The sequence below is a fragment of the Heterodontus francisci genome, unplaced genomic scaffold (genome assembly GCF_036365525.1).
Source record: "Heterodontus francisci isolate sHetFra1 unplaced genomic scaffold, sHetFra1.hap1 HAP1_SCAFFOLD_106, whole genome shotgun sequence".
In the NCBI taxonomy this organism is placed as follows: Eukaryota; Metazoa; Chordata; class Chondrichthyes; order Heterodontiformes; family Heterodontidae; genus Heterodontus; species Heterodontus francisci.
The window spans coordinates 5,682,134-5,702,023 of NW_027140940.1; the positions used below are offsets into that span (position 1 = coordinate 5,682,134).

At 50.8% G+C, this 19,890-nt stretch overlaps 1 protein-coding gene across 1 annotated transcript in view; it reads right to left on the bottom strand.

Moving 5' to 3' along the window:
• Positions 1–12,764: 12,764 nt before the first annotated feature.
• Positions 12,765–19,890, bottom strand: part of LOC137361457 (NACHT, LRR and PYD domains-containing protein 3-like) — a 130,996-nt gene continuing 123,870 nt past the window's right edge. The window contains exons 12-13 of the mRNA XM_068026319.1: positions 13,291–13,446; positions 12,765–13,122 (exon numbers count right to left, since the gene is read on the bottom strand). Of these exons, the coding sequence (XP_067882420.1) occupies positions 13,035–13,122; positions 13,291–13,446 (244 nt within the window). The 3' untranslated portion in view covers positions 12,765–13,034. The remainder of the gene's footprint in view (positions 13,123–13,290; positions 13,447–19,890) is intronic.

The following is a 19,890-nucleotide window of genomic DNA, read 5'->3' on the forward strand; positions in this document are numbered from 1 at the left end:
TGTGATCTGACCTTGTGTTTTGATCTTTTGTGCGGCACCTTATCAAATGCCTTCTGGAAGTCCAGATATACTACATCTACAGGATCCCCATTATCCACTTTACTTATTACAGCTTCGAAGAACTGTAGCAAATTAGTCAAACACGATTTACCCTTCATAAAACCATGCTGATTCTGATGGATTGCATTTTGACTTTCTAAATATCCTGTTATTACTTCCTTAATAATGAATTCTAACAATTTCCCAACGAAAGATGTCACACTAACTGGTCTATAGTTTCCTACTTTCTGCCTCCCTCCCTTTTTGAATAAAGGCATTACATTAGCTTTTTTCCAATCCACTGGAACCTTTCCCGCATCCCAGAGAATTTTGGAATATTATAACCAATGGATCCACTATCTCCACTGCCTCTTCCTTTAAGACCCTAGGATGTAGGCCATCAGGCCCTGGGGACTTGTCTGCCTTCAATCCCAATAGTTTTCTTAGTACTTTTTGCCTAGTGATGATGATTTTTCTAAGTTCCTCTCTTCCTATAACCTCAGCATTTCCTGTTACCATTGGGATGCTACTAGTGTCCTCCACTACGAAAACTGTGGCAAAAAACCAAGTTAGTGTCTCCACCATTTCTGTGTTCTCCTCTATTAATTCCCCAGTCTCATCCTCCAAAGGACCAATATTCACTTTAGCTACTCTCTTACCTGTAATATACTGATTGAGAACCCTTAATTCTGACAATGCAAAATAATTACTTTGGTCAGGTTTAAAAATGTTCACTACGAAAATAACATTGTTCTAATTTTGATGACCAGTTTACATTCAATCAATCATTAAATCCAATAGTAAGTGTTCAATCGAGAAATAGATGGAATACTGGGAAATAAGCGAATAGCAAAACTCGGCTTTTGGTTGCGACTTGTCCGTTTATTTTGACAGTTGGATATGAAATGCATATTACTTCAGTAACATGGCTGGCACAACAGAAACATTCAGTGTATTATCAATATAATGATGTGCAATAAACGCTGTCCGAGCCAGCGATGCCCGTATCCCATGAACGAATAAAAAAAATGACAGGGACCATAAAGATTGCTTTTTTCCGAGTTGGTGCTTTTGGCATGGACACTGTACACCAGAGAATGGTGGATTCTCTGCCCAGGATTTTCTGTCCATTAAGCAATGGCAGCGCACCCGGAATTTGCTGATGTTTGTCACCAATGCACAAGACTTGCAGATTGATAGGTAAATTGGCCATTGTAAATTGCCCTTAGTGTAGGTAGGTGGTAGGGGAATTGTGGGGATGTGGTAGGGAATGTGGGATTAATGTAGGGTTAGTATAAATGGGTGGTTGATGGTCGGCACAGACTCGGTGGGCCAAATGGTCTGTTTCAGTGCTGTATCTTTCTCTGACTCTTTGACTCTCAGGCTCACTGGCATCAGCATAAATTAAATAATCCACCACAGTGTACAGGGGAGGGGTGGTTCTGTGGTCCCGGCTGTGCAGTGCCCTAACCCGGCACATCTGTAGCTGGTCCAACCCACAAAATACAACCAGAGATCAGTTTATTATCATGCATTCCCTGCTGGGTGACAGAACTGAAAGGAACATATTCAAGTTCACTGATGAAACAAAGTTAAGTGGACATTAAGCGGTGAGCAGGAAGCAAAGAGGCTGCACAGGGATGTAGACAGATTGAGTGAGTAGGCAAAAACATGGCAGATGTAATTCAATGTGGCAAAGTCTCATGTCCTCCATTTGCTTCAGAAAAAAATGTTTTAAATTGTGAGAGACTGGGAAATGTTTGCAGTTAGAACGACCGAGGTATCCTTGTATATGAAGCATAGAAAGTTAACTTGAAGGTACGGCAAGCAGGTAGAAAGACAAATTATATTATTAATATGACTATTGTTATTATTCTTTCATGAGATGGAAGCATCGCTGGCTAGGCCAGCAATCATTGTCCATCCCCAATTGTACTTGAAAACTGAATAGCTCACAAGGTCACTTCGGGGAGTGGGGACGCAGTTAAAAGTGAACCACATTTCTGTGAGTCTGGAGTCACATGTAGGCCGGACCAGGCAAGGCCGGCGGATTTCCTTCTCTTGAAGAACATATGTTTTATTTGGTTGCGAAGGGATTGGAGTATAACAGTAATGAAGTCTTACTAGGGCATTGATGTGGCGACACTTGGAATACAGTGTGCAGCTTTCGTTTACGTACCCAAGGAAGGAAATACTTGCCAAGAGTCAGAACAATTTATGTTCTCAAGTTAGGGTTCCTGGAATGAGAGAATTGTCTTATGTATTCTGCTCCAGAAAGCAAGTCGATGAAGTATAGAACTTGAATAGATCCTTAGGCATTTATATATTTATTTGCAGAGTTATATATTGCAAGCATACACCTCCTACCCCCGAAACTGTTTTAGTCTGTGTCCATTAATAGGGAGTTAAGTGAATCACTAATTAATGCTCACTACCTGCACAAAACTAAACAAAATTAACATGCAATTAACACTATAAGCAGAGACTGAGTAGGCTGGGTTATAAGCCCTGGAGTTTATAAGCATGAAAGGTAAACGAATTGAAACAGATAACATTCTTAAAGGGCTTGAAAGGGTAAACGCTGACAAAATGTTGCCCCTGGCTTGTGACTCTGGAATACTGGGTCATCATCGCAGAATAAGGGCTCAGTTATTTATGACTGAGATGATGAGAAATGTCTTCATTCAAGAGTTGTGAATCTTTGGAATTCTGTAACAAAGAGAGTTATGGGTATTCAGTCGTTGAGTATAGATTGGAGGATAATAATGGGATTCAGGGTTTTGGAGGAAATGCTGGAAGGAGGAGCTGAAGTAGAAGATCAGCCATGATATCGTTGAATGGCAAAGGAGGGTCTGAGAGATAAATGACCTACTTCAGCTGTTCAATGTAAACCTGAGTTGTTCTGTGTGGCTTGGTTTCACAAGCGTTTTTTTCAGCACGGCCGCACTCACATGTTAGTTGCAACAAAAGGACTGCATGGTACCTTTTAGGCTGCTGTATGGCGGGTGCAGGTTATTGCGAACATTTCCAGCTCCTATTACTTATGTTCTTATATTGCACACTTTCTGATCTCACTGAGTCCATCCTCCCCAGGTAACACACTGTCTGATCACACTGGGTCCATCCTTCCCAGGTTACACACTTTCTGATCTCACTGGGTCCATCCTCCCCGGGTTACACGCTGTCTGATCACACTGGGTCCATCCTCCCCGGGTTACACACTGTCTGATCTCACTGGGTCCATCCTCCCCGGGTTACACACTGTCTGATCTCACTGGGTCCATCCTCCCCGGGTTACACACTGTCTGATCACACTGGGCCCATCCTCCCCAGGTTACACACTGTCTGATCACACTGGGTCCATCCTCCCCGGGTTACACACTGTCTGATCTCACTGGGTCCATCCTCCCCGGGTTACACACTGTCTGATCTCACTGGGTCCATCCTCCCCGGGTTACACACTGTCTGATCACACTGGGCCCATCCTCCCCAGGTTACACACTGTCTGATCACACTGGGTCCATCCTCCCCGGGTTACACACTGTCTGATCACACTGGGTCCATCCTCCCCGGGTTACACACTGTCTGATCTCACTGGGTCCATCCTCCCCGGGTTACACACTGTCTGATCATACTGGGCCCATCCTCCCCAGGTTACACACTGTCTGATCACACTGGGTCCATCCTCCCCGGGTTACACACTGTCTGATTACACTGGGTCCATCCTCCCCGGGTTACACACTGTCTGATCTCACTGGGTCCATCCTCCCCGGGTTACACACTGTCTGATCACACTGGGCCCATCCTCCCCAGGTAACACACTGTCTGATCACACTGGGTCCATCCTCCCCGGGTTACACACTGTCTGATCACACTGGGTCCATCCTCCCTGGGTTACACACTGTCTGATCACACTGGGTCCACCCTCCCCGGGTTACACACTGTCTGATCACACTGGGTCCATCCTCCCCGGGTTACATACTGTCTGATCACACTGGGTCCATCCTCCTCGGGTTACACACTGTCTGATCACACTGGGTCCATCCTCCCAGGGTTACACAATGTCTGATCTCACTGGGTCCATCCTCCTCGGGTTACACACTGTCTGATCACACTGGGTCCATCCTCCCCGGGTTCCACACTGTCTGATATTACTGGGTCCATCGTCCCCGGGTTGCACACTGTCTGATCACACTGGGTCCATCCTCCTCGGGTTACACACTGTCTGATCACACTGGGTCCATCCTCCCCGGGTTACACACTGTCTGATCTCACTGGGTCCATCCTCCTCGGGTTACACAAGGTCTGATCTCACTGGGTCCATCCTCCCCGGGTTACACACTGTCTGATCACACTGGGTCCATCCTCCTTGGGTTACAAACTGTCTGATCACACTGGGTCCATCCTCCCCGGCTTACGCACTGTCTGGTCTCACTGGTTCCATCCTCCCTGGGTTACACACTGTCTGATCTCACTGGGTCCATCCTCCTCGGGTTGCACACTGTCTGATCTCACTGGGTCCATCCGTCCCGGGTTACACACTGTCTGATCTCACTGGCTCTGTCTTCACTGGGTTACACACTGAATGATCTCACTGGGTCTATCCCTCCCGGGTTACACACTGTCTGATCTCACTGGGTCTATCCCTCTCGGGTTACACACTGTCTGATCTCACTGGGCCCATTCTCCCCGGGTTACACACTGTCTGATCTCACTGGGTCTATCCCTCTCGGGTTACACACTGTCTGATCTCACTGGGCCCATTCTCCCCGGGTTACACACTGTCTGATCTCACTGGGTCTATCCCTCTCGGGTTACACACTGTCTGATCTCACTGGGCCCATTCTCCCCGGGTTACACACTGTCTGATCTCACTGGGCCCATTCTCCCCGGGTTACACACTGTCTGATCTCACTGGCTCTGTCTTCCCTGGGTTACACACTGTCTGATCACACTGGGTCCATCCTCCCCGGGTTACACACTGTCTGATCACACTGGGTCCATCCTCCCCAGGTTACACACTATCTGATCACACTGGGTCCATCCTCCCCGGGTCATACACTGTCTGGTCTCACTGGGTCCATCCTCCCGGGTTACACACTGTCTGATCACACTGGGTCCATCCTCCCCAGGTTACACACTGTCTGATCAGACTGGGTCCATCCTCCCCGGGTTACACACTGTCTGATCTCACTGGGCCCATTCTCCCCGGGTTACACACTGTCTGATCTCACTGGGTCTATCCCTCTCGGGTTACACACTGTCTGATCTCACTGGGCCCATTCTCCCCGGGTTACACACTGTCTGATCTCACTGGGTCTATCCCTCTCGGGTTACACACTGTCTGATCTCACTGGGCCCATTCTCCCCGGGTTACACACTGTCTGATCTCACTGGGCCCATTCTCCCCGGGTTACACACTGTCTGATCTCACTGGCTCTGTCTTCCCTGGGTTACACACTGTCTGATCACACTGGGTCCATCCTCCCCGGGTTACACACTGTCTGATCACACTGGGTCCATCCTCCCCAGGTTACACACTATCTGATCACACTGGGTCCATCCTCCCCGGGTTATACACTGTCTGGTCTCACTGGGTCCATCCTCCCGGGTTACACACTGTCTGATCACACTGGGTCCATCCTCCCCAGGTTACACACTGTCTGATCACACTGGGTCCATCCTCCCCGGGTTACACACTGTCTGATCTCACTGGGTCCATCCTTCCCGGGTTACACACTGTCTGATCACACTGGGCCCATCCTCCCCGGGTTACACACTGTCTGATCACACTGGGTCCATCCTCCCCAGGTTACACACTGTCTGATCACACTGGGTCCATCCTCCCCGGGTTACACACTGTCTGTTCACACTGGGTCCATCCTCCCCGGGTTACACACTGTCTGATCACAATGGGCCCATCCTCCCCGGGTTACACACTGTCTGATCACACTGGGCCCATCCTCCCCGGGTTACACACAGTCTGATCACACTGGGTTCATCCTCCCCGGGTTACACACTGTCTGATCACACTGGGTCCATCCTCCCCGTGTTACACACTGTCTTATCTCACTGGGTCTATCCCTCTCGGGTTACACACTGTCTGATCACACTGGGACCATCCTCCCCGGGTTACACACTGTCTGATCACACTGGGTCCATCCTCCCCGGGTTACACACTGTCTGATCACACTGGGCCCATCCTCCCCGGGTTACACACTGTCTGATCACACTGGGCCCATCCTCCCCGGGTTGCACACTGTCTTATCTCACTGCGTCCATCCTCCCCGGGTTACAAACTGTCTGATCTCACTGGGTCCATCCTCCCCGGGTTACACACTGTCTGATCACACTGGGTCCATCCTCCCTGGGTTACACACTGTCTGATCACACTGGGTCCACCCTCCCCGGGTTACACACTGTCTGATCACACTGGGTCCACCCTCCCCGGGTTACACACTGTCTGATCACACTGGGTCCATCCTCCCTGTTTTACATACTGTCTGATCACACTGGGTCCACCCTCCCCGGGTTACACACTGTCTGATCACACTGGGTCCATCCTCCTCGGGTTACACACTGACTGTTCTCACTGGGTCCATCCTCCCCGGGTTACATACTGTCTGATCACACTGGGTCCATCCTCCTCGGGTTACACACTGTCTGATCACACTGGGTCCATCCTCCCCGGGTTACACACTGTCTGATCACACTGGGTCCATCCTCCTCGGGTTACACACTGTCTGATCACACTGGGTCCATCCTCCCCGGGTTCCACACTGTCTGATATTACTGGGTCCATCGTCCCCGGGTTACACACTGTCTGATCACACTGGGTCCATCCTCCTCGGGTTACACACTGTCTGATCACACTGGGTCCATCCTCCCCGGGTTACACACTGTCTGATCTCACTGGGTCCATCCTCCTCGGGTTACACACTGTCTGATCTCACTGGGTCCATCCTCCCCGGGTTACACACTGTCTGATCACACTGGGTCCATCCTCCTTGGGTTACAAACTGTCTGATCACACTGGGTCGATCCTCCCCGGGTTACGCACTCTCTGATCTCACTGGTTCCATCCTCCCTGGGTTACACACTGTCTGATCTCACTGGGTCCATCCTCCTCGGGTTGCACACTGTCTGATCTCACTGGGTCCATCCGTCCCGGGTTACACACTGTCTGATCTCACTGGCTCTGTCTTCACTGTGTTACACACTGAATGATCTCACTGGGTCTATCCCTCCCGGGTTACACACTGTCTGATCTCACTGGGTCTATCCCTCTCGGGTTACACACTGTCTGATCTCACTGGGCCCATTCTCCCTGGATTACACACTGTCTGATCTCACTGGCTCTGTCTTCCCTGGGTTACACACTGTCTGATCACACTGGGTCCATCCTCCCCGGGTTACACACTGTCTGATCACACTGGGTCCATCCTCCCCAGGTTACACACTATCTGATCACACTGGGTCCATCCTCCCCGGGTTATACACTGTCTGATCTCACTGGGTCCATCCTCCCCGGGTTACACACTGTCTGATCTCACTGGGTCTATCCTCCCCGGGTTACACACTGTCTGATCACACTGGGCCCATCCTCCCCGGGTTACACACTGTCTGATCACACTGGGTCCATCCTCCCCGGGTTACACACTGTCTGATCACACTGGGTCCATCCTCCCCGGGTTACACACTGTCTGATCACACTGGGTCCATCCTCCCCGGGTTACACACTGTCTGATCACACTGGGCCCATCCTCCCCGGGTTACACACTGTCTAATCACACTGGGTCCATCCTCCCCAGGTTACACACTGTCTGATCACACTGGGTCCATCCTCCCCGGGTTACACACTGTTTTATCTCACTGGGTCTATCCCTCTCGGGTTACACACTGTCTGATCACACTGGGTCCATCCTCCCCGGGTTACACACTGTCTGATCACACTGGGTCCATCCTCCCCGGGTTACACACTGTCTTATCTCACTGGGTCTATCCCTCTCGGGTTACACACTGTCTGATCACACTGGGTCCATCCTCCCCGGGTTACACACAGTCTGATCACACTGGGTCCATCCTCCCCGGGTTACACACTGTCTGATCACACTGGGTCCATCCTCCCCGTGTTACACAGTGTCTGATCACACTGGGTCCATCCTCCCCAGGTTACATACTGTCTGATCACACTGGGACCATCCTCCCCGGGTTACACACTGTCTGATCACACTGGGTCCATCCTCCCCGGGTTACACACTGTCTGATCACACTGGGCCAATCCTCCCCGGGTTACACACTGTCTGATCACACTGGGCCCATCCTCCCCGGGTTGCACACTGTCTGATCTCACTGGGTCCATCCTCCCCGGGTTACACACTGTCTGATCACACTGGGCCCATCCTCCCCGGGTTACACACTGTCTGATCACACTGGGTCCATCCTCCCAGGGTTACACACTGTCTGATCACACTGGGTCCATCCTCCCCGGGTTACACACTGTCTGATCACACTGGGTCCATCCTCCCCGGGTTACACACTGTCTGATCACAATGGGCCCATCCTCCCCGGGTTACACACTGTCTGATCACACTGGGCCCATCCTCCCCGGGTTACACACTGTCTAATCACACTGGGTCCATCCTCCCCGGGTTACACACTGTTTTATCTCACTGGGTCTATCCCACTCGGGTTACACACTGTCTGATCACACTGGGTCCATCCTCCCCGGGTTACACACTGTCTGATCACACTGGGTCCATCCTCCCCGGGTTACACACTGTCTTATCTCACTGGGTCTATCCCTCTCGGGTTACACACTGTCTGATCACACTGGGTCCATCCTCCCCGGGTTACAAACAGTCTGATCACACTGGGTCCATCCTCCCCGGGTTACACACTGTCTGATCACACTGGGTCCATCCTCCCCGTGTTACACACTGTCTTATCTCACTGGGTCTATCCCTCTCGGGTTACACACTGTCTGATCACACTGGGTCCATCCTCCCCGGGTTACACACTGTCTGATCACACTGGGCCCATCCTCCCCGGGTTACACACTGTCTGATCACACTGGGCCCATCCTCCCCGGGTTGCACACTGTCTTATCTCACTGGGTCCATCCTCCCCGGGTTACAAACTGTCTGATCTCACTGGGTCCATCCTCCCCGGGTTACACACTGTCTGATCACACTGGGTCCATCCTCCCCGGGTTACAAACTGTCTGATCTCACTGGGTCCATCCTCCCCGGGTTACAAACTGTCTGATCACACTGAGTCCATCCTCCCCGGGTTACACACTGTCTGATCACACTGAGTCCATCCTCCCCGGGTTACACACTGTCTGATCACACTGAGTCCATCCTTCCCGGGTTACACACTGTCTGATGTCACTGGGTCCATCCTCCCTGGATTACACGTTGTCTGTCTGTTTGTTACGCTTGACGTTTTTTGTTCTCTCAAAGTCCATTCATCTGACACAGCTGTATTTTCACTCATAGAAGTGCAAATGTGTCATTTTCTGTAAACCACACTAACCATACCAAACCCCATTCCCAGAATGTCCCCTCTTTACTGACCAGATTCAGCCCATCCCCTGGGGTTTATATCCCAGACAATGCTCTGTGTTATGGCCCATTTCAGTTCATTCCTCACGGTTTTATATCTTGGACCATCGCCTTTACTGGGGTCTGGTTCAGTCCATTCCCTGGGCTTTATAGAAACCTAGAAGATGGAAAACATTATGGTTCTGAAGGAGACCATTCAAACCATAATGTTTTTGTGCCTTCAGAAAAAGTGTTATGCAGTCTAAATGGCACTTTCCAGCTCTTGGTCCATAGCCCTGCTGGTTTCAGCACCTCAAGTATATATCCAGAAACTTACTGACCGAAAACCTGCTCACTGATGTCCTGCTTGGATTCTGTCAACACTGGTAAGCTCCAGACCTCATTGCAGCCTTGGTCCAAACAAACAAAAGAGTTGGATTCCAGAGGTCAGGTGAGAGTGACTGCTCCTGTCATCAAGGCAGCATTTCACTAAGTGTGGTAATAAGGGGCCATGGTAAAATATAAGTCAGTGGGAATCGGGGAAATCTATCCACTGCCTGATGTCATTCCTAGCATAAAAGATGTTTCTGGTTGTTGAAGGCCAATCATATTAGCCCTAGCACGTGCTGCAGGAGTTCCCCAGGGTAGTGTCCTACACCCAATCATAGTCTGCTGCTTTTGACCTTCCCTCCATCATCAGGTCAGAAGTGGGGATGCTCGGTGATAAAAAGAACAAAGAACAAAGAACAGTACAGTACAGGAACAGGCCATTCGGCCCTCCAAGCCTGCGCCGATCTTGATGCCTGCCTAAACTAACACCTTCTGCACTTCCAGGGCCCATATCCCTCTATTCTCTTTCTATTCATATATTTGTCAAGATGTCTCTTAAACGTCGCTATCGTATCTGCTTCCACCACCTCCCCTGGCAGCAAGTTCCAGGCACTCAGCACCCTCTGTGTAAAGAACTTGCCTCGCACATCCCCTCTAAACTTTGCCCCTTGCACCTTAAACCTATGTCCCCCAGTAACTGACTCTTGCACCCTGGGAAAAAGCTTTGATTAAACAGTGCTAAATTCCATTCTCAACCATTCAGACACTGAAGAAGTCCATGTCCTGCATGAAGCAAAACCTGAACAACATTCCGACGTGGGCTGAAAAGTGTTCAGCAAAATTGTGCCACACAACTGGCAGGCAATGAGTACCTTCAAATTGAGAGAGTCTACCCATCTACCCTTGTCTTTCAATGAAATTACCATGGTGGAATCTCACACCATCAACATCCTGGGCGTTGTCATTGATCAGGAACTTAACTGGACCAGCAAGTGACTCTCCTCCTGACTATCAAAACCTTTCCACTACCGAGAAGGCACAAGTCAGAAGTGTGGATGAGTGCAGCTCCAACAACACTCAAGGAACCCGACACCATCCAGGACCAAGAAACAGCCTGCATGATTGGCATCCAATAAACATTAACTCTCTCCACCAGCAACGCAACCTGCTTTTGTTGTGCATTATCTCCAAGATGCACTGCAACAACTCACCAAGGATACTTTGACAACACATTTCAAACCTGCGACCGATAGCAGATAAAGAACAAAGCAGACAGGCACATGGGAATAACACCACCTCCAAGTTTCCTTCCAAGCACACACTGTTCGCTCATTGTCACTGGGTCAAAATCCTGGAGCTCCCTATCAAACAGCACGATTGGAGTAACATATGAGTAACACGCGCTGCAGCAGTTCAAGAAGCTGGCTCATTACCACCTCCTCAGGGACAATTAGGAATGATTAAATAAACGTTTGACTTTCCAACCACGCCCACATCCCCTGAATGAATAAACAATGTCTGACTAAGTTATAACCTCAGAGGCTGGTTGCTGTTGTACTTAATGTCCAGCACTCTTGGATGTTCATAGAGACATGAGGTCATCGGGTTATACAGCACAGAAACAGGCCATTCGGCTCATCGTGTCTGTGCCAGCCATCAATTCTAATCCCATGTTGCAGCACTGGACCCGTAGTCTTGCATGCAACCACCCTCTGAGAGAAAAACATTTCTCCTGATCTCAGTTTTAAATGGGATGCCCCTAATTTTTAAACTGTGTCCCCTAATTCTAGTCTCCCCAACAAGTGGAAACATCCTCTCAGAATCCTCCCTGTCCAGTTCCCTCAGGACCTGAGATGTTTCAATTAGATCACCTCTCATTCTTCTAAACTCCAGTGGGTATGGACCCAACCTGTTCAACCTTTCCTCATAAGATAACCCCTTCATCCAGGAATCAGCCTAGTGAACCTTCTCTGAACTACTTCTGATGCAATTATATAATTTCTTAAGTAAGGAGACCAAGACAGTCCACAGTACTCCAGATGTGCTCTAACATATGCCCTGAACAGCTGTAGCAACACTTCCCTACTATTCTCAAATTTGAAATTGGTAAGAAGTCCTGAGATGTACTTGTTAAGATAATGTATCATTTAATTCAACATCACACAATAACAATTCTCATCAGTACTGTTACATCATCCAGGAGGCAGTGATACAGAGGTGAAGTTTAATGAAACATTTCCAAGTGGAAGTCATTATACAAATCCAGGTGAGTACAGGTAACAAGTCCGTTCATCGACCCCTCAGTTTCCTCAGGATGTTTCACAGGGTCATTGCACCTTTTCACAATCTCATGGTTTACAGTCTCAGGTGATTCCGTTTGAAAATTCAGTCCACAGTAAGTACACAATGTTTAATTTCCATGGTAACACCAGTACCTGCTCCCATGTTGGTGCCAGAAACACATTAAGTTCAGGATCCTTAAACACTACAAATGCTCACCATCACCCAGACAGAACAGTGGGATTCCCGACTGGCACTTTCCCCATTTCTCCTCTCGCAGTGCTGACCCATCCTGGGTGCACCAGTTTCAGGAACCTCCCCAATAGGATACTCTCTCTGGGTGACCCCAGACACTGGGTATTGGTATCTATTGGACGGTGGGATCTATCCAAGCTGAACAGAGCCTGTCTCCATCCTGAACACACACAGGTTCACTTCCCAGCAGGGTCACTGGGTCCTGATACTGAGTGGTAACCCTGGATAATGTAATTGCCAAACTCAGGGATATTGAGTGTAACTACCAGTGTCCCACTGCAGCCCAGACTGAGCCCCACCCTGGACCCTTCCTGTCTGTACATTTCCCCAGTGCCCCATTGGGGAACATTCAGTCCCGGATATCCTGCAGAAGCAGCGCTGTGGGGCCGGGCGGCTGAGTCACGTGACCCTGTTACTGGGCCTCTGATGTCACAATGGGAGATGACACTCGCTCAGCTCGAACCAGAAACAGTGAAACAGCCAATAGGATTTAAACCTGGAGCGCGGCCAATTAAAGGGGAAGGACAGAAAATTGGCCGAAAATGTTCATATAGAGAGACCAGTGATGTTTACAAATTGAAACGCTCACACATCCACATTCAGTCTGGGTCTTGTATCCTGCAGCGACTTCAACTGATTCACTCCATTTGAACTGAACTCATTCCCCCGCAACCTGAAACAGATTAAAGATTAAACAGGAAATAAACAGATTGAACAATAGTGTAAATAACAGGGAGACTGGGATTAATATTTCAATAATAATTAGAGATATTACTGATAAGAGTGACTGAATCCCATTTATATTTTATTTATTACATTAAACATTAACACAAACACTCACTGGATTCGCTCCAGACTCCTGCAGTTCAGTATGAGGCGGCGGAGAGCGGGGACAGATCGATCTGTGAAGGAGTTTGATCTCAGGTTCAGATACTTCAGTGACTGGCTTGTACTGAGAGCAGAGGCACAAGAATCTGTGAGACCGACATCCGATAGACTGGGGATCAGAGAGAGAAATAACAGGAATCAGTGTAAATCTCCAGTGTTCATTAATAACACTATTACTGATATTAATAAATAATAATTATATAATAATTAATAATATGAATTAGTAAAGATATTGAAAGATTCTTCACCATTTCCACAAAGTAGATGGGATTTGAACAAACTAAACAGGAAAGACTGGACTAAGAGCTGCAGCCAGGGAGAGCAGGTGAGAGAGAAATTCAGGCTGGAATACACAAGAATGTACAAGAGCAGCTTTAATGTTCAGCTATTTCAGTGAACCCTTCATTCACCTACTGGGAGCTCGATGGGGAGGAGCAGGTGACCCGAGTGCCCATGAGGTGGTCGCCGAGACTCAGGACCACATTCCGGCCTCGGTCACCCTTCCACCGTCACAGCTGGGAGCCGGGAAAGAAGTTCCACCGTGAGCTGGATGGCGACCAGGAGGGCAGAGTCAGCCTGGAGGACGGCAACATGGAGGAGGTTGTGGGCTGGCCCGCTGGCCAGGGCCGCGACCTCCGCCGGACGCCTCCCCTCTTCCCTCCCTTCCCCCCTCGCACCCCCTTCCCCCCTCGCACCACCTTCCCACTCCCCTCCCCCTTGCACCCCCTTCCCCCCACACAACCACTGCCCCTCACTTCCCCCTCGCCTCCCCCCTCGCACCCCCTTCCCCCCTCGCACCACCTTCCCACTCCCCTCCCCACTCCCCTCCCCCTTTCACCCCCTTCCCCCACACAACCACTGCCCCTCACTTCCCCCTCGCCTCCCTCCTCGCAACCCTTCCCCCACTCCCTCCTCGCTCACCCTTCCCCCACCCCCTTCCCCCTCGCACCCTTTCCCCACCCCCTTCCTCCTCGCACCCCTTCCCCCACCTCTTCCCCCTCACACCCCTTCCCCCACCCCCTCGCACCACTTACCCCACCCCCTCCCCCTCACACTCACACCCACTCCCCCTCGCACCCCCTCCCTCCTCGTGCCCTCTTCCCCCCTTCCCACTCGCACCCCCTTCTGCCCGCCTCAAACCAGGCAGCCCCTGGTCACTAAGGTTCTGTCCTGCCACAGTCCACTTGCTTCAATGGGTGCTTGGAGCTCAGGGTCATTGCCTGACAAGTGAACTGTAACATTGCACCAAACAGCATGACCAAAAAAAGGGAAAGAAGGTACTAGCCCTTCGTTTTGAAAACTGGAACGTCAGAACTATATGTCCTGGCCTGTCGGAAAACCTTACACAAACCAACGATTCTCGGAAGACCGCCATCATTGACAATGAGCTCAGTAGACTCAATGTAGACATTGCAGCACTTCAGGAGACACGCCTGCCTGCGAGCGGATCTCTAAGAGAGTAAGACTACACCTTCTACTGGCAGGGTAGGGATCCTGAAGAACCAAGACAACATGGAGTGGGCTTCGCCATCAGAAACTCTTTGCTCAGCATGATAGAGCCACCTTCAAATGGCTCAGAATGCATACTGTCCATTGGACTGCTCACTGTCTCTGGTCCAGTACACTTACTCAGCATCTAAGCTCCAATACTCTGCTCCCCACCTGAAGTTAAAGACCAGTTCTACAAGGAATTCCATAATGTCATTAGTAGCATTCCTAATACCAAACATTTGTTCCTGCTGGGGGACTTTAATGCCAGGGTTGGGGCCGACCATGATTCATGGCCCTCCTGCCTCGGGCGCTATGGCATTGGAAGGATGAATTAGAATGGACAGAGACTGCTGGTGTTGTGTATCTATCATAACCTCTGCATCACAAACTCGTTCTTTCAGACTAAACCGGCATTTCTTTCAAGCCAGCAAGGTCGATCTGGAACCTTTTCTGACACTTTTAGTAGAATGTGCATCAGCCAACAATGAACAATTATCTATATAACATTCAATGAGTATGTGATCTTCAGTAAACCCCTTGTATAGAATCTCACTTACAATATTTGACAAATAGAATCCCATATCCACTGTCTCCACAAGGGTCAGTGTGTCAATCAGCTGAAGTACTTTTAACAACCCTTTTTATTTTCGGAGCTTCCCAAGCTGAAGGACAGTATCTCCCATTTTCACCCATCAGTAATATTATGAAACCAGCTGCACTAGAATACCCATCAGGAAGATTAGCATGTGAACCATCGCTAAAAATGACTAGTTTCATGTTCTTTGGGTCACCTAGGGATGGGAACTTAAACACACATTTCTCCAGATTTCTCATCGGGACACAACCCATATCCACATCTCCACTTCATTCTTCCACTGGTTATTTTTTATACTTATTTGTTTTGTGGGATGTGGGCGTCACTGGAAAGACCAGTATTTGTTGTCCATCCCTAATTGCCCTTGGGAAGGTGGTGGTGAGCTGCCTTCTTGAACCTCTGCAGTCTATCTGGTGTAGGTATATCCACAATGCTGTTAGAGAGGGAATTCCAGGATGTTGATCCAGCAACAGTGAAGGAACGGTGATATATTCCCAAGTCAGGATGGTGTGTGGCCTGGAGGAAAACTTCCCACGCATCTGCTGCCTTTTCCTTCGAGGTGGAAGAGGTCGTAGGTTTGGAAGGTGCTGTTGAAGGAGGCATGGTGAGTTGCTGTAGTGCATCTTGTATCTGGTACACTCTGCTGCTATTGTCCGTCCCTGGTGGAGGGAGTGAATGTTTAAGGTGGTGAATGGTGTGTCGATCAATTGGTTGCATTTATCCTGGATGATGTTGAACTTCCTGAGTGTTGTTGGAGCTGCCCTCATTCAGGCAAGTAGACAGTATTCTATCACACTCTTGATTTGTGCCTTGTAGATGGTGGACAGGTTTGGGGAGTCAGGGGGTTGACTACTCACTGTAGAATTTCCAGCCTCAGACCTGCTCTTGTAGACACGGTATTTATAATGCTGCTCCAGTTCAGTTTCTGGTCAATGGTAACACCCAGGATGTTGATAGTGGGGGATCCAGTGATGTTAATGCCGTTGAATGTCAAGGGGAGATGGTTAGATTCTCTCTTGTTGAAGATGGGCATTGCCTGGCACTTGTTTGGCATGAATGTTACTTAGCACTTATCAGCCCAAGCCTGGATATTGTCCAGGTCTGGCCTCATGGGGACATGGACTACTTCAGTATCTGAGCAGTTGAGAATGGTAGATGGAATATAATGTAGGGAAGTGTAAAGTTATTCACTTTGGTTGTAAAAATAGAAAAGCAGAGTGTTTTTTAAATGGTGTGAAACTTGTAAGTGTTGATGTTCGAAGGGAATATATTTATACTCTCGCATTTCAACCTGTGTGTTAATAACCTTTGTATCTTTATGAAATGAGTCTTGTTTTATAATAAATTTATAATTTTGTTTGTTATTAAAGAAACTTGGTTGGTAGATTTTTATTCAGAAACTGAAATAGATGAAGTATATAATTGGCTGTATCAGTAACTGGGTAAAACATTTAAATATATGTTGTGACCTGTGGAGAAGTGGAACTAGAGAAAGACAGTGCACTCCTCCATCCTCGCTCATAACACCAACCAGTGGAGAGTTTTCCCCCTGATTCCCACTAACTTCAATTTGCCTCGGGCTCCTTGATGTCACACTTGGTTAAATGCTGCCTCGATATCAAGAACAATCACTTTCACCTCACCCGGTCATATGGTTCAGATTCCGAGAACATCGGAGGGTAATCAAAGCCCAACAATTTACACTTGCTTTCGGCTATTTCTGATCATTGCTGCTAGGATTGTAGTTTTTTGTCTGTTATTTTTTTCGGAATATCTCCTGACAATGCAGAGCATGTGCAGATCGATCATTGACGTCATCACTGTGTCTGAACATTTGTCAGCTTGCCAGTATGGGTCTGTGCACGTGTGTGTCAACGTCACCACGTAATGACATCAGACGTAATAATGTCCGAGTGTTGCTTCACCCCTCAATGGCCGTGTTCACAATCTCTATCCCTCCAACAGTACCCCACTCCCTCCCACCATCACGCCTCAGTGGCTGCTTCTCTTCCTCACTCTCTCCCACTGTTCTCTCCCGTGCCCGCCTGCTCGTCACTCCCGACTACTCGCTGCTCCATCCTGCCTCGCTGCTAAATCCCCACCCACACCCTCCAACTACCCCGGCCATTTCTGCTGCTCCATCCCGCCACTCACTTCCTGCCGTTCTCACTTCTGTCACCCACACACACAGCCCCAGCACCCCCGCTTCTTCTCTGGGTGGTGAGGTGGGGATCGAGCAGCGGGAGGGAACAGCGAGCAGACGGGTACGGGAGAGAATGGTGAAATGGAGTGGTGAGCAGTCGGGAGTGGCAGGAAGATGTGTGTGGGAGGGAGAGGGAAAGAGAAGCGGCAATCGCGGGAGGGAGTGGTGTATTTGACGGGGGGTGGAATTGGTGATCACTGCTATTGAGGGGTGAGGCAGTTCGGGTTCAATTGTTCTTGTTTTGTGTTGAATTGAGCAGCCTGACATCATCAGACTACACCGAGCTGTACACATGTGCAAACGGGCTCCTACTCTCTGCACGTGTGTGGCATTCCGCATTGCCAGGACTGGTTGGTGCATGGGCAGAAGATGTCATCACGTAACGCGGGGGAATGGGGAGAAAGCGGGGGAGGGGGCGGGGGAAGCGGGTAGAGAGTGAGGGGAGGGAAATGGGGGAGAGAGCGAGGGGGGAAGCGGTGTGAAAGGGGGGAAGGGGGAGAGAGCGAGGGGGAAGCAGGGAGAGGGGGAAGCGGGGAGAGAGCGATGGAGAGAGCGGGGGTAAAGGGGGAGAGATGAGGGGGGAAGCAGGGAGAGGGGGGAAGCGGCGAGAGAGCGATGGAGATAGCAGGAGGAAAGGGGGAGAGAGCAGGGGAAAAGGGGGAGAGAGCAGGGGAAAAGGGGGAGAGAGCGGGGGGAAAGGCGGGAGAGAGCGTGGGGGAAGGGGAGAGAGCGGGGGGGAAGGGGAGAGAGCGGGAGGGAAGGGGAGAGAGCGGGGGGAAGGGGAGAGAGCGGGGGGGCAGGGGAGAGAGCGGACGGCAGGGGAGAGAGCGGAGGGCAGGGGAGAGAGCGGAGGGCAGGGGAGAGAGCGGGTGGCAGGGGAGAGAGCGGGGGGCAAGGAAGAGAGCGGGGGGCAAGAAAGAGAGCAGGGGGCAGGGAAGAGAGCGGGGGGCAGGGGAGAGCGCGGGGGGAAGGGGGAGAGAGCGGGGGGGAGGGGGAGAGAGCGGGGAGAAGGGGGAGAGAGCGGGGTGAAGGGAGGAGAGTGCAGGGGAAGGGAGGAGAGAGCGGGGGGAAAGAGCGGAGAGTGCGGGGTGAAGTGCGGAGAGTGCGGGGTGAAGTGCAGAGAGTGCAGGGGGAGGTGCAGAGAATGCGGGGGGGAGGTGCAGAGAATGCGGGGGTGAGTGCAATGGGGTGAAGAGGGTGGAGTGCGGAGAGGGAGAGTGTCGAGATGGGGGACTGCGGAGAGTGCGATGGCGGGAGTGCGGAGAGTGCGGTGGGGGGAAGTGGAGAGAGAGCAAGGTGGAGGTGGGAAGAGAGCGAGGGGGAAGCGGTGAGAAAGGGAGCGAGAAGCAGGGAGAGAGTAAGGAGGAAGGCGGGGGCGAGCAGCCCAAAGAACTTGGTGGCGGCGGGTGCGACTGCGACTGCGCACTCCTCCTCCCCACCTCCCCGGCCACTGACTGCAGGCTGCTCACACCCCGCTTCCTCCAACCTCGCCCACTCACTCCCTACTTCCCCCCTCCCACTCACACCCCCTTCCCTCTGCTCACCCATTCCCTCCCTGCTCCCGCCACCTGCACTCGACCTTCCTCACTCGCTCCCTGCTCGCCCCCAACCCGCTCCTCACCTCCCCTCGCTTCCCACTCCCACCCCCTCTTCGTTCCCCGCTCCCCACCCTCCCTTTGTTCCCCGCTCCCCACCCTGCCTTCGTTCCCCACTCCCCACCCTGCCTTCGTTCCCCACCCCCACTCTCCCCACTCCCTATCCCCTTGCTCCACACTCCCCACCCTACTCCCCATCACATCCCCCCTCCGCCCCTGCCCGTTCCTCCCCCCCCGCCCAGTCCTCACCGCCCCCCATCCTCTCTCTGGCCACACGCTTCCCGACCCCGCCCACTCTCCGCTACTTCCCCCACCCGCTTGCCCCCCCCACTCTCGCCCCTTCCCCCCCCACACCCACTCCCCGCTTCGCCCGAGCTCCCTGTCCAGTGATTGTGTGCTGCCATGGGTTTAGGTTTCCTTTCTTTGATTATTTGAGCAGCGCCATCTTTATCCTGGCAGGTACCCGAACGCCACAGACAGTGACGTTTCAGTGCAGCAGGCTGCATTTACACATGTGCCAGTGCAGCGCCACCTAGTGGTTACATTGTCAGCAAACGCAGCCTTTTTTTCGTAGCCTTTGACCTTCACCTTGAGGCGCCCATTCTCTGTTATCATATTCTACTCTGGAAATCCAGTTGGTGAAGAATATTACTGGAGCTAATCTTTACT